The sequence below is a fragment of the Mytilus trossulus genome, chromosome 11 (assembly GCF_036588685.1).
Source record: "Mytilus trossulus isolate FHL-02 chromosome 11, PNRI_Mtr1.1.1.hap1, whole genome shotgun sequence".
NCBI classification, from domain to species: domain Eukaryota; kingdom Metazoa; phylum Mollusca; class Bivalvia; order Mytilida; family Mytilidae; genus Mytilus; species Mytilus trossulus.
Window position 1 is genome coordinate 43,682,957 of NC_086383.1, and position 23,944 is coordinate 43,706,900.

Consider the following 23,944-nt stretch of genomic DNA (forward strand, 5'->3'; position numbering starts at 1 on the left):
AACACGACGGGTGCCACATGTGGAGCAGGATCTGCTTACTCTTCCAGAGCACCTGAGATCACCCCTAGATTTTGGTGGGGTTCGTGTTGTTTATTCTTTAGTTTTCTATGTTGTGTCATGTGTACTATTGTTTTTCTGTTTGCCTTTTTCATTTTTAGCCATGGCGTTTTCAGTTTTATAGTTTTAGATTGATGAGTTTGACTGTCCCTTTGGTATCTTTCGTCCCTCTTTTGTCTAGTTTCATGTTTTTTGTTGTTGTACTAAAACGATAACGAACTTATTGATTATACAATCGATTTATAAAAGTTCGTACTCACATACTGAATTGAAACTCATGTGTTATACGAAATCAACTTATATTTACTTACCCCCTAAAACTGTTAAATTAATTGAATTGCTCTGCCCTATTCCAGCAACATTCTCAGCAATACATATATACTGTCCTGCATCAGATGGAGCAGCTTTTAATATCGTTAACGATGGTCTAGTTATCCTAGCACCATCGATACCAGGACTGTTAGAGGTTATATTCGTTGTAGTACCATTAGATATCTTTTGCCAATAAATTTTAGTGAAAACAGGAACAGCATTTACTCTGCATATAATCGTATGATTATGACCATAGAGGATTTCATAAAAATCAGATTCAGTGTACACATAAGGAATTCCTGTTGAAATACAACAAATTGCATAAATTGATGTGTTATGCTATATTGAATTATACACACAATACAAATAAGCAATCATCCTGCTAAACAGTCATGAAAATTGAATAAACAACCTATATGACTTTATAACATTGATTAAACACACACCATGCAAACATTTCAAAAAAAAATTAAGTTATAATCGGTGATGTCAGGCTATTCGTGGTTAATTATCAATTGTTGATTTCAGATACAACGTGACATTCAAATGTTTAACATAATTAAGTCAATTAATTAAACAAAATAAAACCAGAGATTCATAGGAACAGACAACGCTTCTAGTATCTTCTGATCTAAGACCGCGAAAACATGTACTCCTTGAATTGCGTTGAAGTAACGCCTTTGTTGGGATAAGCAGTATGTCCATGTGCATTTTAAGCCGATTTTTATATATGTATCAATTTGATTTGCATGATCGTTATCAAGTTCCTGAAACAGAATGTTCTTATACTTTTCCAAAATGAAGATTTTATATGGTTTTTTTTAATATAATAAAAAGTATAAATCACCATGTTATAAGTCGTGCAAAGTTAATTGTTTAGCACGTTTTGAAAAAAGAAATAGATACAGTTTTGAATTAGAATATAAGATGATAGGCTCTATAACTTGCTTTAACAAAATACCAAGAAAAAGTGTGTTACCGAACTTATTTCTTACTACAAGTAAAAGTTTGAAATTACGTATACACTATCATTCCACAATCTTTTTAAAAAGTATCCTAACAAGGCTCAGTTGAATTTATTCACAAGTATTTGGAATAATTCAAAATTTGAATTATGTAAAACATCACTTTTTTTCTTATAAAATTAAAAAGTCTTCCAAATGAATTACAAATCTATCTTAAAAAAATCGCATTTTTAGGCATTGAATTAGACTGATCATGACCTGCTATAAAATAATCCAAAATGGCGGCATACAGTGAATCTACTATTAGTATTCAAAATTAATGAACACCATTGGTTTCATTATTATTTACTGCTTGAAATAGTTTTACTGTGGACTAGAATAAACAGAGACGACTAAAAGTATTATACGTTTCCTATACTCAGTTTGTTGTGCATGCTCCTTTGATTAGTACGTTGATCGAGATTTAAGGGAAGCGATGACATCCAATTAAACAAGTTAAAACCCAAAATGGCTATACAGATTAGAAAAACAATGTGTTGTGATATATATGTATATATACACCGGGGTATATGTATTTGTTTGATGTTTACGTGGTATCACATCTTTTGTTGCATTTTTTTCTTCTATTTACACACGTCAGGTCATTTTTGTTAAGTCAATTATAAAGTTTGTCATTTGGTCGTATTTTGGGATTATTGTTTGTCGTTCATACGTGTACTCCTGTTGACAACAGCATTGGAATGTTTTAAGAAACTAAAAAAAAATGATAACAAGCCTCTAAAATATATGACATAATATCTGATTGATGAATTTAGTATTTTACTGTGGTTAGGTGACACAATTGAGTAGTAGGACATATGCATCATGTTTTAAATAGACTTTTTTTAATTCACACCCATCTCAGACAAAACAGACTTTTAAAGAAGTACTATTGATCATTACTTTTAAACTTGTCGGTATTTGAAATGTATCATTTTAAGTGAAACTATTCATTAACTAAGGTTTAAAACACGCTCAGCTATATCTGAGAATAAAAAAAAATGAGCAGATTATTATGGTTGCTAATAATAACTATCAAATGAATTCGTGTTAGCCCTCATTGGCCATTATACGACATTCAACGATCAGAACAAAAATCATACAAGTTTGGGTAGAAAATCATGGACACGTTCGATTTTTCGAAACAATACAAACAAATCATATTTTTTTTTACATCTGACCAATTGTTTCTTTAGCTAATATTACTCTATGATTTTTTTTTAAATCAGGCCGTTTCAATTTTTATCTCAATTACTCATTAATAAATAATGCAAATTATATTGTGTATTCAGTTTTCGCAGGTGTTTTCTAAGAAGCGAAAAGAGGAAATAATACAGAAATAAATCCATGTGTCCGAAGCCATTTCTTTTAGTTTATATTCGTTTTGATTGATTAAAGCTAAAATATTAACATGCTAGTAATTTATAACAACTGAAACAGTTACATTGCTGTATCATGTGAACTTACGCGTAAAAAAACTGGCTCAGAGTGTCGATTAAGTACAAAGCAGATTAATACTAATGATATATTTACATGTATCTGTCCGGAATATTTATCCATAATAACCTTTTATTTGCTCGTTATTCTATACAGTGAAGTTGTTTTCGTCTGTTTGATTATATAACACCTCCTTTAATTTCCGATCAATTTTTAAATAAGACAGGCAGATGATTTTTTTCAACCAAACACATGTGCCTGTAACAATATCTTTCACGATAATTTCTATTTAATCATCAAATGTCTTTGTTCCAATAAATATCGTTAAATTAACTCCGTATCTTTTAATTATGGGACAGTTTTGAGCTTATTCTGTATACGCATCTTTATATGACTAAATAAATTAAGTTGACTCTTAATATTTCGATTTGTGTGTGTCGTTTCGGAGCTTTCAAATTACCGCTTGATTTGGGTATAAATATATTGACATCTCTTGATCTCTCCAGTCCGACAGTTTACCCTTCCTGAAGGGCTGTTTGACAGCTTTTATTTCCACTACCATACCAGATATAAAACAAAATTGAAACAGGAATCGTGGCACTTAGACGAGACTGCCGTCGTTGTACACTTAAGATTTATTGACACTAAAATCATATTTTATTTTATTTTGTACTCCGCTCATTATAGTGTATAGCATATAATGAGTTCCTTAATGTGGACCGCGTTATTTTATGTTCCTTAAGATTAAATGAAAAGAGAAAGATAAGGAAAGAACTGCTAAAATAAACGTTTACAAATCAAATTTATAAATATTTGTAAACTTCCTGAGATAACTATCAACTGAAGACTTTTGATTGTACATCACTTAATGGTACTTATTTATAAATTGCTCCCTTGATGTCCAATGTGAAATATGTCATGCATATTAACGATCAGATTATTACAATTTTAAAGCATCACTGTCATAAGATGGAGCGTTTCCGTAATAAAATAAAGTTGCAACATAACAAAAATCGTAAAACAAAAACAAAAATCAAATCCACAGTAATCAAATGCCAAATACGAAAAAATGTGAATTTTCAATTATAAACAGCCACTGTAGATAAATGTGATATGGACTTATTTTTAAAATAGATTCCATTGCATCCTGCATTGTCCGGTTTGGGACATGTTTGTTTATTCATGATTTTATAACGGTCCGGAGATATTAAATCAACCAAAAAGACCTTTGATTATCTGAAATTGTACATAATGTTATTCCATTTTATTTATAATCAGATCCTATGTTGCACCCATCCCCCTTCGATTCTTAGAGGAGTTTTAGAAAATAAACATGTTTGTTATGACTGATATCCATCAGATATAAGAGAGTTATGTCCAATACAAGTAATACTCAAATTATAAGTAACTTTGTTTTCCCTTGCACTATTAATTCACTAATTACTAAACCGTTAAAGGGGCACTAGCTACCAAATATATAAAAAAAATCTTAAGTAAGTTTTTTTTGTTCAATCAATAATGAAAGTGAAAAAATGAAATAATAATTCGCTTTTAGCAGCCAAAATGGTTCAATTTTGTCAAATTAAGCGAAGAAACATCGATAATTACTGATTTACTTGCAAGTGAATTAGTAGACCTCATTAACTCCGTATTCATGTGAACTTCAATTTAACCCCTAGCTAGAGATTGACAACGTATGCATTATACGTGTACAGGTTATTTAAAGAAAAGAAAAATGCCAACTATGAAAGTGAAACTACGGTAAATCATTTGATTACTGATTCGATCTATATAAAATCATTCTTATACGGTTAAAGACAATGATCAACATTAATTTTCAATCTATATATTAAAATCAAACAGACCTATAAAAATTCAATTGCACGTGTTGGTTAATCTATTCATATCGATATTTATGTTTACATCGCTTATATGGTCATCCGAGGTCAAACCAACAGTTAATTTGATGGCGTCTGGACTAACATGCACACAAAACGAACCTACATGTTATCTGCTCTGTATACTGTTTATTTTAGACTTTTGGTAGTTTGGATAAATTTTGTACATTGCTATAAATCAAATATGAGAATTTGTGTCCAATCGGTGATCATGAATTTGACAGCTAGTGCCCCTTTAACGGTATATTACTAAATAAAACGCAAAATAAATATCTTGGTTAACCCTACCTCCATAAACTGTCAAATTAACAGAATCACTTTGACCGGTTCCAGCAATATTAGCAGCGTAACACGTATACATTCCAGAATCTGCTGGGATAGCTCTTGGTATTGATAGTGAAGTAGTAGTTAAAGTAACGCTTTCCATTAACGTAGAATCAGATGCTATATTTGTGGTATTGCCTCTTATCTCTTTTCCCCAGTATATGTTGGTATAGGCTGGAATCGATGTAATTTTACACTTAATAGTGATTGCCTGGCCATATACAATAGTATATGAAGTCTCGTCAATTCTAACATTTGGAATACCTGTAAAATACAATGGAGGCACTGAAAGAAATGCTTGTATAATTGCTGAATCCTTCTAGAATGAACAGAACGGTACACTAAGCCAAAAAATGACATGTTTGACTGGCTAGTTTTTTTCATTAATTCCTTTATACTTCTATATTTGCTTTTTAACTTTTGAACTTTATTTGGCCTTTTACAACCTTTTTGATTCGGGCGTCACTAATGAGTCTTTTGTAGACGAAACGCGCGTCTGGCATAATATTAAATTTTATTCTTGGTATCAATGATGAGTTTGTTTGTCCATTTTAAAATACATATCCTTACTTGACACTTAAAAGTTAGGCCTTGAAAAATTAGAAGTGCTAAATTGAGTTCAAAATGTCACAAAACAATTTTTTACCTCCAACAATTGTCAAGTTGACCGCTGCACTTTGTCCCGTTCCTACTTTATTGGTGATATAACAGGTATACAGTCCAGAATCAGATGTTTTAACCTTTAATATCGTCAACGAAGGATTAAGAACTGTAACACCGTCTATACATGCTCTATTGCAGTAATTAGACGTTAAATTTGTTGTTATACCAGATGATATCCGTTGCCAATAGACAGAGATGTGTGCAGGAAATGATGTGACATTACAGTCGAGAGTAACGTTTTTACCATACTCTGCAACTTTTAACGTAGATCCAACTTCTACACTTGGAATATCTGTGTTGAATTGAATTAAGTAACAATTTGTAGTACATTGATCTATTGTTGTTTGTATTCATCAAAACAAATGAACTAGATATGCTTTGAATTTTATTTTGAATGCATAAATGTCCTATTAAAAGTTAAATACTCGAATACATTACAATTACAAGTTTCTAAAATGTTGGAAGAGAAGTGTTCGGTAAACATGAAGTTGTCAAGTGATCAATCTGAAAACGCACCACACGGTAAAGCTGACGTAGATAAACCCTGAAACTAAATTTTAGAAATCCTTGTATTGTAGTTCCTGAGAAAAATGCGACGACAAATATTCATTGGACGGACGGACTGACTGACTGACGGACTGACAGACTGACGGAAGGACGGATAGAGGTAAAAGAGTATACCCCCTGTTTTTAGGCGGGGGTATAATTATGTTTGTGTTACATTCCTGGTCGTGTGCTAAATGATACTTGAAAACGTAGACAAACATAACATTACCACATCTCAGCTTAAGCTCTACATTTTTAATATAGCCTTTGGTCAAAATTTAAGAACAAAATCAATAGCGGAAATACATAGGCCGTTTGATCTTTAATAGATTATGATATGTAAAGGATATACGCCTATAACAGTCCATTCTGTTCAATATTTTACAAAATGGACTGTTAGGGGCTTATATCTTACTTAAACCATTGTTTAACATGTTAAAAAATGTAAAAAAAAAAATGTAAGCAAATATAAATTGTGTTACGATCCTTTTTTATCAAGTGGGAAAATAGTTTTGTGATGAAACATTCTTTGGTTAACCCTACCTCCATGAACTGTTAAGTTAACAGAACCACTGTGTCCAGTTCCAGCAATATTGACAGCGAAACATGTATACATTCCTGAATCTGCTGTAATAGCCTTTGGTATCGATATTGAAGTAGTAGTAAAGGCAACGCTATCCATAACAGTAGAATCAGATGTTATATTTGTGGTAATGCCTCCTATATCTTTTTCCCAGTATATGTTCGTATAGGCAGGAATCGATGTAATTTTACATTCAATAGTAATTGGCTGACCATACTCAACATTATAACTAGTCTCGTCAATTGTAACATTTGGAATACCTGTTAAATACAATCGAAACACTGAATGTAATGTTTGTCTAGTTGTTGAAATATTCTAGATTGAATAGAACGGTCCATTTGGCACAGACGTGATTCAAAAGTTATTGTTGTGTTTCTCAAGATTGAAGTAAGTCTATATAATCAATTGTTTAAAGCAATATGAAAAGTAATTGAATTTCATAGTATTTAGCATCACCAAATTAATCATAAAGTAACTATTGGTTTTTGCAAAGACATTACGCGTGAAACAACAATATAAAAGTTCTACATGTTTGAAAATGGTGTTACAATACCTCCAATAATAGTCAAATTAATTGCTTTACTGCGTCCTGTTCCAACTATATTGACGGCATAGCAAGTATACAGTCCTGTGTCGGATGGTTTAGCAAGTGATATTGTCAAAGAATGATTTAATGTAGATACATCTTCAGAACTAAATTTATCAGCCGTAAAGTTTGTTGTTAAACCATTTGACTTCCGTTGCCAATAAACAGATGTGTGTGCAGGAAATGATGTGACATGACAGTCGAGTATCACATTACTTCCATATTCCACGATTTGAGTGGTAGATCCAACTTCTACATTCGGAATATCTATATATAAATTGTAAACAACACACAGACTAGACATATGCTTTTTATCACTACATTAAATACAGAAATTTGCATATTGAGTTTGTGAGATAAAACGAAAAAGCAAAAATACAACCATATTTATTCATATTATATTCTGCACAAGATATCATGGAACCAACTTTATCGAATATTTCGTATATAGGAAGATAGATTGATATTGTGCAAAATCATCCACAAAAACATTTGTAGTACTCATATACAACTGTATTGAATATGAATATCATTTTTAAAAGAAAATTTCTTCTAATCTTTTTTCTTTAAACTGACTAGTTTGATAGGCGATTTTTTTCATTAATACTATTCTTATATATTTGTCGAGTTTTTAATACAGATCCTTGCTTGACACTTAAAAGTTAGGCCTTGAAAAAAAGCTGTCCTGAATTAGGTTCGAAATGTAACAGAACTATTTTGTACCTCCAATAATTGTCAAATTGACCGCTGCACTTTGTCCCGTTCCTACTTGATTGGTGATATAACAGGTATACAGCCCAGAATCAGATGTCTTAGCCTTTAATATCGTCAACGAAGGGTTGATAACTGTAACACCGTCTATACATGCTCTATCGCAGTAATCAGACGTTACATTTGTTGTTATACCAGATGATATCCGTTGCCAATAGACAGAGATGTGTGCAGGAAATGATGTGACATTACAGTCAAGAGTCACGTTATTACCATACTCTGCAGTTTTAAATGCAGATCCAACTTCTACACTTGGAATTTCTATGTTAAAATTGATAAAGTTACAATAAAGAATTAAATCAAAAGAATTCATAAATTTCTTCATGTTTTATTTTGTTTGCAAATATGTCCTCTTTAAACTAAAAAACTTGAAAAAAAAATAAAACTACAAGTTCTTAAATGTAGAAAGAGAATGAAATTATGTGTTTGTTACATTCCAGGTCGTGTGCCAAATTATATGTGAAAGCATTATATTACCAAACCTCCGATTACATTCAATTTTAGATTTAACTGTTTGTTGGTTTCATTGTTGTTGTCATTTCATCTCGGCTTTACTTACTGACCTACAACTGTTATGTCTGAATTTTAACAAGTTCCCTCAGTACAATTTATAAACAACATTAGCATGAAGCATATGCAAATACTAAAAAGTATAATGCAATTAGTTACTCGGTAAGTGTTACAAATTATTAGCGAATTTAAGATACATGTTCGTGTTTTTGATGATTTTTCAGTTCGGACAGTCATGACTTTTAAGTCTTTATACCTCACTGTTATAATATCTTATTGAACAAACGTTATTTCATCTGATAAAGATTTCTTCAAAATGTCAAATATCAAAATATATTTAGCACTAATACAAAACTTTCTTCTGTTATAAAAAAAAAGGTAAATATGCTAGATACTCATCTACAACTGTATTACTTCAATTAAAACTATTCTACTTGACAACATGTATACGTTTCGCTAGGAAAGTTTATAGACAGAGTGTATGCTTTCCATTTTTTACCTGTTGTACTTTTGTTCCGGATCACTGCTAATGGCAAATCTAAGCATCCATTCGTTTTTTTTTTGTCATTTGATAGACAAATTCATAACACTTGCCATTTCTTGGTGAAAGCTTTGTTTATAAAAAACAGAAACAAATTTACCACAAATCATGATTTTTTTCACGATTTATAAAATGCATTAACCACCATATTGGTTTTTTACTATAAACTATTTGTTTGATGAAAATTGTTAATGAAAATAATGTGCCAAAATTTTGGAAATTTTATATACCATGCATTTTCTTACCTCCAACAACCGTCAGATTTGTAAAATTGCTTTGTCCAGTTCCTATCAAGTTTTCTGCAGGACAAGCATACATCCCAGAATCAGACATGGTAGCTTTTAAAATGGTCAAGGATGGCTGAATTATTGTAACTCCATTAACATTATGGTTGAATGATGTTATATTTGTGACTGTACCATCTTTAATCGTCTGCCAGTACACATTGGTGTTCACAGGTATGGATGTCACATCACATTCCAAAGTAATGTTTTGTCCGTATACAACTTCATGCATTGCGCTATCAGTTGTAACATTAGGAATACCTGATTAAAATGGTAATAGTAATATTTACTGGTGTTATCCACCCATTTAACATGTTTAATGCAACAATTTTTAATAAATTTTTTGGTACGTTTTCAATTTTATCTTTATTTTCATATATGTATGTAGAAGTTTTAAAAGATACATAATTAGCTAGTTCATTTATATGATTTATAGTTTAAAGCAACTATATGCCCAGGATTGTTTTATTTTACAGCTAGAAAATACAAATCGTTACTCTATTACTAACACAATTCTATTTTAATATTCTTGTTATGGTTAATATTAAAAAAGCATAGAATAATACCATTACAAACGTAATCTCAATTTTATAATCTAATTTTATAAATGTACCTTAATTTCTGTTGTGGTTTACTGGTGAACGGTCATATATTAATGGAAGGTGTGTAATATAATATGTGGTTTACATGTTGTAATGTTCTATCACATTATTTATCTATGTACTTCTCTGTCATTGGTATTCTTGTATTTGTTTGTACGGTATTCTGGTTACGCAATTTTACCGGGGTTTTCAACATTGTCATATAAGCGTGATGTTTTGCTAGCCATAAACACGGGTTCAACTAACCAATTATTTTCTTAAAATATCCGGTTCTGATTAAGAATAAGGCAGTTGATTTCAAATCGTCTGTTCTAATTCATCTTTGCGTTTGATTTTGTAGCAGTTCTGTGTGTCTGTTATTTCGTTGTTTTTTGTAATAGTTGAAGTGTTACCCTCGGTTTTGTTTTGTGACCCGGATTTGGTACGTTTTGTCAATTAATGACTTTTGAACAGTGGTCTACTACGGTTGCTTTTATTTATACGCATAGCTTCATTAAATTTACCTTAACTTTGTCGAAATTGCCAATCTGTTATTTAACAAATGAACATAACGTATATACAAATAATTCAACGGGTGATCCTAACCTCTTTTCTGAAATCATTAAAAAAAATGTTTGAAAGAATTCAACGCTGTCAGATTTATTTGCCTTTTCGTAGGTTTAAATGATATTTTCATTTTGCAGAATAATTTAAAGAAACTCTGAAAAATGAGCTGCTGTATCGCCAAAAAGACTTATTTTTCCGATATTGATGTGTGCGCAGTAACAAAACCTACTTCCAATGACGTTGAGATTTTGGCTCGCCTGTGATATTGGACGCTTGTGATTTTGCTGCGCAGATGTATTGACCAGTATCGTCAAATTTTGGAAAAGTAATAGTCAGTGAAGGATCTTCCATTGTCATGCCTTCTGTTCCAGGATAACCAGCATTCATCTGTATCAAACCGCGGTCAAATACTTTTGTCCAATACACATGAGCAGCTTCTAAGTTATTATCCCTCGTTACATTACAATCTAGTGTCACTTTCGTGCCATATACTGCTACATATGAAGTCGTGTTAACATGAATAGAAAGTTTACCTGAAAAGTGTGATATAGAAATAAATTGTGTATCAAAAAGTTTTACATGATCACTGTACAATTTGATTTGCTTGAAAAAAAATACTTTGTTAATAAAAAATAATTTTATTTAAACACACATTCTCTAATTATGAGATCACGAAAATAATACAGCAACCATCTCATTACTCCATGACCGTAAAAGTGGAATTAACCTTTATTGATGATTTCATTATCGTTCAACGGTTGTTTTTGATATATCGTGGAAACAGTAATTTCCTACCGTAGTCTAAAATCGTTCATCTTGTCAGTTCGTTAAATTTTGTGTTTGAACTTAACACACGGGGGAACTCCGGATTGACGTCACTACGCTAGTTCCGGCGTAGATAAACAGTGCAGAATAAGATTTTCTGCACTCTTGAATAATAAAACATTTATTAAGGTAAGTTTTCATTGTTGTTCTCAATTATTGCTAAAAAATGCCAATTTTCTAATGCCCGTTTCAATCCCGACTTCCGAATGTGTAAAAACATTCTAGAACTGCACAACATCCAACTTCCGGCCTCCATTGCTTTGTGTACATTCCATTCAGCTTCATCAATCTTGTGGCAGGCAATACAGGTCAAGCAAATCGTATTTTTAGGAATTTTAAAATGACATGCTTCTTACGTCTTTCGCGATTTTCCCGCGAAAAAAGTCCAACCAAAATGAAAAGAGAACTATATGAAAAAACGATGTCTTTGCCATAATTTTGTACAGGAATATAGACTAGGTTAAAAAAAAATAATTTACATTTATTTTTCATCGAATTTTCCTTTATTCATTGTAAAAAGATCGATATTCTGACCATCATGACTGTAGGTAAATATTCATACAGAATTCCATTGCTGTCAAAAGGAATGACAAAAAAAGAGTTTTCCTGTTGAATAAAACCCAAAATTATTGCAAACTATTTTGAAGCAATATCCAACAAAGAAATGACGTAATTGCCGTATACTGAAAAAAAATCCCGTAATTGACAGTAGAGCAATTGGATTGGGTAGAACGAATTGACATCACGTGATTTTGACGCCATTGAAAAATACATGTAAACAAACAAGGTCAGATGGTTCAGTATGGGACAGCATCGTACATTTAGTTACTGACAAACAATTATGAGTTACCAAGCTTGACAATGCATGGTTATAAAAATGAAAGCTAAGTTTACAGAAAAAATAAGAAAAAAATAGCCTTAGGATAACGACTTATCAACACACCTGGATAGATGTAGAGAAAACAAGTGAAACTGCGAGCTACTGTTCACTGATGATACCCCCGCCGCATACTGTAAATGCTGTACAATGTAATATTTGTTTAAATAATCAAATCAAAATAAATCAATGCAATGTTCAAATCTTATTAATTTCAATAAAAAGTTATTTTTTTATATACACACATGCTTGTTTAAGTAAAAATTTAAAAAGAAAAAAGAAATAATAATCTATGACTGCTGAACGCCCTACTTCAACTGTCAAATGCATATCCAGAACAATTACATTTTCCTGAGGTAAAATGAATCTAAGTTATAGTACTGTTACCAAATTCAAATAAAAGTACTGAATTCCTTTTGTAATGATTTAAAAGGCATCAGCACTTCAGTTGCCTTCCTTTCTATATTTCACAGAAACATTCAGTGTTCCTGACATCATCTGAAACACCATTTTCGTAACAATCAAACCTTAAACAAGTTCTATTGTCAAATGCATGGTAGAGATTCAAAGATTTTAGATTTGAATACTTTAGATACATGTTGTGAAACGCTGTGCTTTTCCAATCAAATGCATAAGCAAAAGATATTTCAGAAATAACTCACAATAAATATAAATAATTTAGCTTTATCTTTTTTTTCACCTTACCTGCAACATATAGAAGTAAGACTCTCAAAACATTGCCAAACCCTGACATCAACTAGAACAAATTAATTATTTCAATTAAAATCAAACTTCATAAGATACACGAGTACATCTAGAATTTTAAATATATCGTATTTCTCAAATATCAGGATTTTGCATTGGATTTTTTTTTATTTGATTAAAACTTTGCAAATTTGTATATTTTTTATAGATTTCTCAGTTTCTCTATTTAAGAGTATTTATTCTGTGGTTAACCTGTCGAAATGCATGATAATTATATTTTGCTTGTGTATTATTCTCAGTACTGTGTCTCCTTGCATTTATTTGAACTAAACACTTGCCATGAAGCGCGAGGTTAAGCTAGCCATAAAAAAAAATGTCTTAAAATGTCATGCACAGTACCAAGTTAGGAATATGGCAGTTGTTATTAGAAAGTTTGTTTCTATGTATGTTGCATTGGCGTTTGTTTTTGATGCATTTTAGTGTTTCTAATGTTCTGTAACGCTTATATTCTTGAAAGTTTTTTTTCATGAAAAAAGTCTTATAAATTTATGTCAAATGCAATAAAACAATGCAATAAAAAGAAATTGATTCATTGTTGGGCTTGAATGAGGTTACATCATTGACTTGCTAGTCTATACACATCCGCTGTTAATTAACTTATTTATTCAAATTCAGGAATTCTAAATCGGATAAGCATCTCCTGCTATGCAACCTTCCGCCAGTGTAATACTGTAAACTAACTTATTTTCGCGAGGGAAAAAAATCGCGAATATAAATCGTCGCAAAAATGTAAAATTTGATGTTTCCTTACTTAACTTCAAGTAAATTTGAAAATCGCGAAATTGAGTCGCTGCCGAATGGGATAGAAAGGGCTAAACACGAAATAAAGTTGCCACGAACATAAGTTGGACAACAGTATACATACTCTTGTAAACATGGTTAATTAAAATCAAAAACCCATTCGAAAGAGTGACCACAAACATAATGCACTGATGCTTTCAGTCTTCATTTTGTTTTTTATCAAATTAAAAAAAAAATGAATTTGGTATGTAACCTAGTCGAACAAAATACAAACTTTTCGAATATGCAAAAAAAAAAGGCGTTCACAAATTAGAAATTAAACATTTATAAAGGCTAAACATCTAGCATGTTATTTGATGAACTCACCATTTTTTAAGATAATCAATTGTCAAAATTTCTTGACGCCTGTTTCTTACATAGGTATATATAAAGTGTTCATACTGGTTTACGCAAGCATTAAATACTAAAATACGAAATTTCGTCGAAAGATCTGTTTTCAAAAAATTAAATGTCCTAACAAGGTTACTTATTTGTTTACTGTATGAGCAAATTTAAATCATAATGCATGATTATAAACGTAAGAACATATTTTGGACCAATCTCAAAAAGATATGCATTACATTTTACATAATCTGTATTGTCAGATACCATATATAGTTGGTAAATATGTGTGTTACAAAATCATTAGTATTAATTTATCAACGCAAAGAAAGTCGTCATTCACATAAAACCCTAAAACTAAAAACAGACTTTTCAGAAGAGATATACATGATAAAGTTACAATACGGTTGTCAATTCATGAAAAATTGGATTTGTTTTGTTATTAATATTGATTCACACAAATGGTATTTGCATCGGAAATAATGTTCTTTTAATATACTATAATGATGGTATAATACTTAACCATAACGGGAGGGATTGTGCTAGGTGTTCATATGATAAACACGTTACTTTTTAATAAGTTTAATATAGGTATGAAGTTCTATGTCAGTAGAAACTGCTCCGTGTAGAAGTCAAATTGGCTTTATTATTTCTGTATCATAGTCATTTTGCTTATTTCCTTCTGTTGCATATTCTTACATCGGTCTCTTTTAAACTTTTTTACTGTGAGTATTGCTACGAATTTGCTGAATATACATGATATTTTCGCATGTCCCAATTCGCGACCTGGACTTCTTATAAACTGAGTACATTGTGTGTATTGCTGTGTGACTTTTTTTCTACATTGACTAGAGGTTTAGGGAGGGTTAGGATCTTACTAAACATATTAAACTCCGACGCATGATTGCGCCTGTCCTATGTCAGGAGCCTCTGGCCATTGTTATTCTTATATTATTTTTAATTTTATAAAAAATAGATGTGGTAGGATTGCCTATGAGACAACTCTCCACAATAGACCAACGTGACACAGAAATTTACAACTATAGGTCATTTATATATTTTGGAGCTTAGTATGTCGTTCATGTTCACGGAACTAGTACATTTTTTTGTTTAGGGGTCAGCTGAAGCCTGCCTCCGGGTGTGCAGTTGTCTTGCTATGTATATGTTCCGGACCATATGAGTATTTGGATCATACGCGTATGGTCATGACCATATGCGTATACTCATATGGTCCGACCATACGCGTATGGTCCGACCGTACGCGTATGGTCGGACCATATGAGTTTGATACTCGTTTGGTTATTAACGGGCCAGACCATATGAGTATTTGGACCATATAGGTATTTGTTTTTCAATAATATGCATTAGAAAACTTTATAAAAAACAATGATTTATACATGCAATAGTGTTATTTACAATTCAAATAGCATTAAATAATTATGCCAAAGCTACTTTTCATCGCTAATGGTATTCTTGCTTGTATGCGTAGGGTGACATTTACTTCCATACGGTACCATAGCTTTCCTTGGGTCCTGGATCATTCCGACGTGTCTACGATGTTTTTAAAAAGCTTTAGATCTCCAATATCGTAACAAGACTGAAGTGCATCATATCACTAGACAACTTAGAAAATTAAACTAGGGTTCTTGCCTGTTACGTCATTCAATTTTTTATAAACAAAAACACGTATTAGTATAAAAATTCTGAAAATTGCAGTGCTAAATAAATGCTAATTATATAAAGTTTCAAATTATTAGACTCTCTATCCTGTCGACTTTAATCTTTTATATAAGCTTTGGATTTCAAATATTTTGGCCACGAGCATCACTGAAGAGACATGTATTGTCGAAATGCGCATCTGGTGCAAGAAAATTGGTACCGTTAATTATATTACGTCAGTTTATAGTAAAACAATTTACAAAGATATTTTTGGAAGTTATCTTTCCAGGTCGACATTTTGCCATTCACTCGTAATAACACATCGAAAAATGAAAAAAAAAAATGTTTTTACTGTAGTTTTGACTTGTGATGAAATTTACTGTGTGAAACTGTTTATTTCATTTTGTCAATCTTGTTATAATTAAAATTGTTATAGATCTATATTAAAATTACCTTTGGTAGTGTCTTTTTAATGACGTGATAACTAGAAGTAAACCTGTTAATTACCCCGCCCATACGCGTATGGTCGGACCATATGAGGATATACCCATACGCGTATGGTCCAAATACTCATATGGTCCGGAATATAGACACTACTTGGTGGCCTATGCCTTGGGCTGTTTATGCTCTTTGATAGGGTTGTCTCAAATTTCCATTCTCATTGCATGAAACATGAAACGAATATGCTTAAACTGAGCATAAACTTTTTTAGGTAATCAATTCCAAACAACAACAAAAATCCTGGTTATTCTTCTGTGAACAGTTTTGTTCAATTATTCCCAGCAAATACACAAAAAAGTTACAACTTCAATAGAAAGTTTATTGATAATTTTGTTATGTCGACATATATTTTACCCTGTATACAACTTTTGGTCATAATCTTATTAAGAAAACCTTCACACAGCTATTTAAATGGGCATTTAAAATGTTAGAATGTGAATATATATGTTCAAAATCATTAAGATCATTGTTAGAAGCTAACAACAAAAGAATTATGTCACTTAGTCCTACTTCGATGTTTTAACTGCCCTTGAATTATTACTAAAAAATATTTTGTTTTTGCTATGGGGATGTCGTGTATCGTGAAAGTTGTTCTAATTGAAACGTTAAAACCCGTTGTATTTGTTTGCACCTTTATTAAGTCAAATATCTTATGTTCAGAATTTGTCGTTTGTTGATGTAGTTCACAAGTGTTTCTCGTTATTAATGTAGACTAGACCCTTGGTTTTCCCGTTTGAATCGTTTTAGTCTAGTCATTTTTGGGGCTCTTTATAGCTTGCTGTTTGGTGCTAGCCAGGCTCCGTGTTGAAGACAGTAATTTGACCTATAATGGATTACTTTTACAATTTGTGACTTATATGGAGAATTGTCGTATTGTATATATCTTTTTTTTTTGCCAAATACACAACAACTATAGGCATACAACATATAAACTACACAAAGTATACAAAGATAGCAGAAGGTAATGAGTTAAACATATGTGCAATATAAATTTACCTAAATTGAATAATTCTCTAAGATTATCAAAACTCATTAATTGTATATATTTATACATAGAAGGTTTTCTCAAATAATATGGTTTAAAAAAAATAAGACCTAAGACCTTGATAAGTAGGACTTTAAAAAAAAAATGCATCTCATCTTCAATGTGATTTTAACAAAAGACTACATAGTCTATTACTTTTGCAGAATAGCGACCGCATTCTATAGCTATATCATGACTACTAAGTTTTTGTTTTGGTAATACATGTCTTATAAATAACTGGTATTGGTATACATAAATAATTTTGTAAACAAAAGTTTTGAACCATATATCTATAACTTGTACATTTAACTAATGTCGGCATCCCAATGGGAACAAACTGTGCCCCTCTACTTGCTGATTTGTTTCTTTGTTATTATGAGGCTGACTTCATGCAGGAACTTCTTAGGAAGAAAGATAATTACATCTAGAAATTGACAATGAGGGTCGGTTGAAGACAAAACTTAACGACAAAAGAGATGATTTCAGCTTTCCGATTCTGAACTTTCCATTTCTAAGTAGCAACATTCCAGCAGCACCTGCATACGGGGTATATATCTCCCAATTGATACGATATTCCCGTGCTTGCATTTCCTATCATGCTTTTTTTGATAGAGGGTTACTGCTCACAAGGAAGCTATTAAACCAAGAGTTCCAAATGGTGAAGTTGAAATCATCCCTTCGTAAATTTTACGGACGCCATCACGAGTTGGGTGACCGTTATTGAATAACCGTTTCACCAATGATATCGGATATGTTCCTTACGTCGTAACTACAATCCACTTCCCTTTCATGAATTTGACCTACCGATTTAGACTATTTACCTGTTTTGTAATCACATAAGCAATACGACGGGTGCCGCATGTGGAGCAGGATCTGCTTACCCTTCCGGAGCACCTGAGATCACTCCTAGTTTTTGGTGGGGTTCGTGATGTTTTTTCTTTAGTTTTCTATGTTGTGTCATGTGTACTATTGTGTTTCTGTTTGTCTTTTTAATTTTAAGCCATGGCGTTGTCAGTTTGTTTTAGATTTACGAGTTTGACTGTCCCTTTGGTATCTTTCGTCCCTCTTTTAACGAAATTATTCATTTGGCTGTCAAAATCTTGCTTCAGGCAATCAAACAGGCGTTGTTTAATTACCAAATAAAAACTACTGGAGAGTTTACTATCTAAAAATAAACCTTGATTATACCAAATATCACCTTAAACTATACTGAGCAACACATTTTTTAATAAAATACAACTAATTTGTCTTATTAGTCATTGTTATTTGGACATTTTTGTAAATCGTCATATAAAAAAACAGTAACAGTTTTTCAAAATACAGTTTGTAGTAAATAACAGCTTAAACCAGTATTTAAAAATGCGACATTTGTTGGTGTGCAATAATGGCAATCTACCTAGCTCATAGTACACCATAACATTACTGGTAGACCTTTTACTTTCATTATATTTTTACAATAGCCCAATTATATTCTTTCTATAGCTGGTGCCTTGTGAGAACCCCAAATATCACAACCATAATAAAGTACACTGTTTATATAAGTATCAAAAAGTGAAAGTAAAGTTACAAAATTCAAATATATACCTTTTACATTTCTCCTTAAGGCAAACATAGCTTTGTCTACCCTGTTCTGAGAGTTTCTGCTGTAACACTTTATATTTTCCACTAAAATTTAACAAAATACCAAGATAACTAAACTTATCTACAACTTCTATTTCCTGGTTATTATAATACCATTTGTCATTGTCATGTATTTTTCCACCCTTTCTAAAAACAACAATTTTTGCACACATACATGTACCACATCTTCTTATATGTTCAGGTATTTCAAATTTCTTTTTATGGTAATGTTTTATACAGTGCACAAACATGTCGGCATTTTCCAATAAGAGGATATAGTTATGTTATTTCAGATCACGCATACATCGGCAATAAACACATTTGTTCTAAAACTAGTTGTACGAGTTATTTTCTTCTCATATATTTTATGATGGTAAGATATTAAGAGCCCAACAGGAGGGATTGTGCTTGACTTTCATGGTATGAAGATATAATTTTTCAATCAGTTAAATTAAGGGGTTTAATTTCAGTACTTTGTTAATGTATGTATCATTGTCATGTTGCTTAGTTTCTTTCTTTTGTTTTACCCTTTCTGACATCGGACTTGAACTTCTTTTAAACTTTGTTTTACTATGCGTGTTGCTGTGTGTATTTTTATTCTAAATTGGTTTTAGAGTTATAGGAGAGGATTTAGATCTCACAAAACATGTTTTTTCTTTGTCGCATTTTTCGCCTGTTCAATGTCAAGAACTAGTACACATTTGTAATGCAAAAAACTGCAGATACGATAGAGCCATTTCAACATATTTTCAGGTTAAAGAGGACCTCTCAGGTTTTATACAATTTTAAATGAAAAGACTTTTTAAATAAGTGTGATGATCAAACTGTTGGTGAGGACCCTTGTGTAATTAATTGTGATTTGCGCTAAAAGTACCATGGTTTTATACTTGTTTTTAATAAATTTCAAATGTTTCATACGACATCAAAAAGAAACGAAAAATACCAGAGGCACAATCAAATTTATGAGCCGAAAATAAACCGACAGCATCATGGCTTAAAATGAAAAAGACAAACAGACAAACGAACAATAGTACACTTGACACAACATAGAAAACTAAAGAATAAGCAACACGAACCCTGAAAAAACTAGGGGGTGATCTCACGTGCTCCAGAAGGGTGTGTAGATCCTGCTCTACATGTAGCACCCATCGTGTTGTTCATGTTATCCTAACAAATCCGGAAAATAGACCAATTCGGTAGGTGACATTCATGAAAGGGAAGTGGATTGTAGTTACGACGTAATGAACATCTCCGATATCATTTGTGAAACGGTTATTCCATAACGGTCAATAAACTGGTGATGGTATCCGTAAACTTTACGAAGGGATGATTTCAACTTTACCATTTGGAACTCTAGGTTGAATAGCTTCCTGGTGAACAGCAACCCTATATCAAGAAAATCATGATAGAATACGCAAGCACGGGAATATTGTATCAATGCTGTTTTTATACGCCCATTTACAGAACATATAAAGATATACCGTTGTCCGTCCGCCCGTCCTTTTGTCACAATGTAGAACATTTACCCAACAAAATAGGCGTATCATGCACTCATGGCACAGATTATTTCTAATACTATAACTAATATGTCAACTACATTTGATCGATGTAATGATTGTAAGGTTTACATGTCTGTCTGACAATTGTCATCTGACTTTGACCTCATTTTTATGGTATATTTGTCAATCTTAAGTGTTCCTGGTTAAATCATTTTTTTAAATACGATATGCAATAGGTCAACTTTATTTTAACCATGTAATGATTTTTTTAGATGTGCATATATCATGTCTGGCAGAGTTAATCTGACTTTGACCTCGTTTTCGTGGGACAATGATAAATGTTGAGTTTTCTAGGTTAAGTTTATTTCTTATATACTATGTGCAATAGGTTAACTATATCTAAAGCTTATTTAGTGTATGGAATTATTATAAATTCAAATTCAAATTCAAAGTTTCATTGCCATATAAACTTTACAATTTGTGACATAATATAACAACAACAAAAACAAATAAAGACAATAACCAAGTAACTCAATATATACACAAATTCAGGTAAATATTAAAGGGTCCCCTGTCCTCAGTTCCATTGACTTTTTTATAAAGGATCCTAGTTTATTGACTTGTGTTGGTGTTGATGGGTTAAGTATATATATATAACTTTGTCATTGTCAGTGAAATTAGCAAATGAATTACTTTCTCTGTTTATGCAATCAAAATATGTTAATTTAATATTTGAATTATGAGAACAATTTATTAAGAAATGTTTCTCATCATCTAGTACGTTGCATTTTTTGCAAAGTCTCTCTTCGCGAGGAATTTTAAAATGCCTCCCTTTTTCAATTAATAATAAATGGTCACTGATTCTAAGTAAGATGTATGTAAAACCAGTTTAGTTTATCTGAACTTGACCTCACTTTCTTAGGTCAGTTTAAGTGAGAGTTGTAGACTTGTAGTGAAGCTTAATATCTAGGACATTGAACACACTATAAATGGTCAGTAAAGAAGGCAAGACTTTTAACGTGTGCTCTATTGTTTTAATATTAGATTTCACATGATGAACATGACAACTTTATGTATATTTTCTAATTTGGTGCACCTCTTTCATTTTGAAATCCTATAATGCCTCTATTATAACTAAGAATAATTGTAACCCTGCTTTACTAGAAGGATGATACTCCTCTGTCCTTTCATGAGTCTGTTACACATGTGTAAATTAGGCAAATTACCTTGCCTTGAATTTTTTACATTGTCTGTTATGATTTGCAGGATCTAGGACAGAATATGCATTTCACCCTTATTTCTTTCTTTTTTCACTACAATTATCATATGGTACCTTAAAGATGTTTTGGTCCGTACGAGTAGAATCTGCTTCAAGTATGGAGAAGTTTGGAAAGGGTGTCGATGTGATACCTAGCCTGTATTTAATCAAAATCATTAAAACATAACACGGTGATTGCACATATTTTAAGGTTAAGCATCTGCTATTTTTGTTTACTAGTTTTCATGACAGGACACAAACTACAGGCCAAAAAGTATGAAACATGTTGCTCTGTAGCATCTCCCAAGTAGCCATTTTTGGCTTAAAATCGCCATGAAATGGCAATAACTATATAAAGACTTAACTCGTCTCATGTTGGCATATGTGTTAATCTTGTCTTGTTGACCATTTTTCCATATAAAGTTTTATTTAAGTTTTTAGCTATCAACTAAAAAAAATTAAATTATAGGCAAAAAATACAAACCTCATTAAACCGCAATGACTTCAACGAGATGTCAACGGACGGTTTCGGTTATAATTTACTCATTTGTATATCTTGAATTGTAGATCCATTTAAACTTTTTAAAAGTTTTTATTATAGTTTTTAAGACAGAAGGCAAAACCCTTATGTTAATGCTTATCATACTTTTGCATAAAATATAATCATTATCTTAAATTTTCAATGAAATAGATAACATTGGAAACAAATGATAAAAAACAAATTGGAATTTGAGCGCTAAAATTCCTTAATGCTCTTCAACTTCGTCCTCCCTTTGGCCTTTCTAACTACTTTTGATTCGAGCGTCACTAATGAGTCTTTTGTAGCAACGCGCGTCTGGCGTAAATATGAAATTTCAATCCTGGTACTAGAGTATCTATGATGAGTTTATTCCAATAGGATTCATGATAATGATACAGTTTTGACTTTAGGTAAAACTCAACATTTTGAACATTTACAAAGCTTTATTTTGGTGTAAGCTATAATATCTCTTTTGACACAGCAGATATGTATTTGAATCAGATTAATAGTTATTAGAGGTACCAGGATTATAATTTAATACACCAGACGCGCGTTTCATCTACATAAGACTCATCGGTGACGTTCATATCAAAATAGTTATATAAGGCCAAACTAGTACAGGGTTCAAAAGCATTGAGGACCCAAAATTCTAAAAAGTTGTGCCAAATACTGCTAAGGTAATCTATTCCTAGGATAAGAAAATCCTTAGTTTTTTGGGGTAAAATTCTATGTAAGTGGAAATTTATAAAAATTACCATATAAATAATATCCATGTCAACACCGAAGTGCTGACTACTGGGCTGGTGATATCCTCGGAGACGAAACGTTCACCAACAGTTGCATCGACCCAGTGGTATAAATAGTTATCAAAGGTACTAGGATTATACTTTAATACGCCAGACGCGCGTTAATTTGTTGGACACCTTTTCGGTCACTTAACATTGAAAACTAGAAACATTTTTAAAACTAAATGCAAGCCCAAGCTCCTTGGGTTTAAGTACCGTGTTTCATACAAGTTAGCTATAAAATGTGTGTGTCACATATTCATATGACATTGATCTACTTCATTTACGCTGATACGTGTACATGTATATCATTGATGCGTATGTTATAGGAAATGTTTGTTACAATTTGCTGAGGCCCTTTTTAGTCCTGCCATGTAAAAAGTTAAATCACAAAAAAAAACTGAGTAAGGGGAAAATCAATTCAGAAAGTCGATTATCATATGGCAAAATTAAATAACAAAACATATAAAAAACGAACGGAGAAGAACTGTCATATTCCTGACTCGGTACAGGCATTTTGAAATGTAGAAAATGGTGGATTAAACCTGGTTTTATAGCTCTAACTCTCTCACTTTGATGGCAGTCTCTTCAAATTACGTTAAATTTACCGCGATGCATTAACAAAACAGACACAATAAATAAAATAGTCAAAATATGGGTACAGCAGTCATCATCGTGTAACAATTTTAAAAGGAACAACTTCACAGAACACAAAAGCATCTATCTACAAACACATTCATTGATTTGCGTGTCTGACGTCGGAAAATTATATACGTCACATATATTTGTCGTTCAATGTACATATAAGCAATTTTAAAATTGTCA

The 23,944-nt window shown here is 31.8% G+C and overlaps 1 protein-coding gene across 1 annotated transcript in view; it reads right to left on the reverse strand.

The window, feature by feature from the left end:
• Window positions 1-20,206, reverse strand: part of LOC134690072 (hemicentin-1-like) — a 52,995-nt gene extending 32,789 nt beyond the window's left edge. Inside the window, exons 1-10 of the mRNA XM_063550047.1 lie at window positions 20,161-20,206; window positions 19,022-19,102; window positions 10,967-11,197; window positions 9,478-9,777; window positions 8,134-8,442; window positions 7,378-7,677; window positions 6,785-7,084; window positions 5,679-5,987; window positions 4,997-5,296; window positions 369-668 (exon numbers count right to left, since the gene is read on the reverse strand). Of these exons, the coding sequence (XP_063406117.1) occupies window positions 369-668; window positions 4,997-5,296; window positions 5,679-5,987; window positions 6,785-7,084; window positions 7,378-7,677; window positions 8,134-8,442; window positions 9,478-9,777; window positions 10,967-11,197; window positions 19,022-19,102; window positions 20,161-20,206 (2,476 nt within the window). The remainder of the gene's footprint in view (window positions 1-368; window positions 669-4,996; window positions 5,297-5,678; window positions 5,988-6,784; window positions 7,085-7,377; window positions 7,678-8,133; window positions 8,443-9,477; window positions 9,778-10,966; window positions 11,198-19,021; window positions 19,103-20,160) is intronic.
• Between the last annotated feature and the right edge of the window lie 3,738 nt (window positions 20,207-23,944).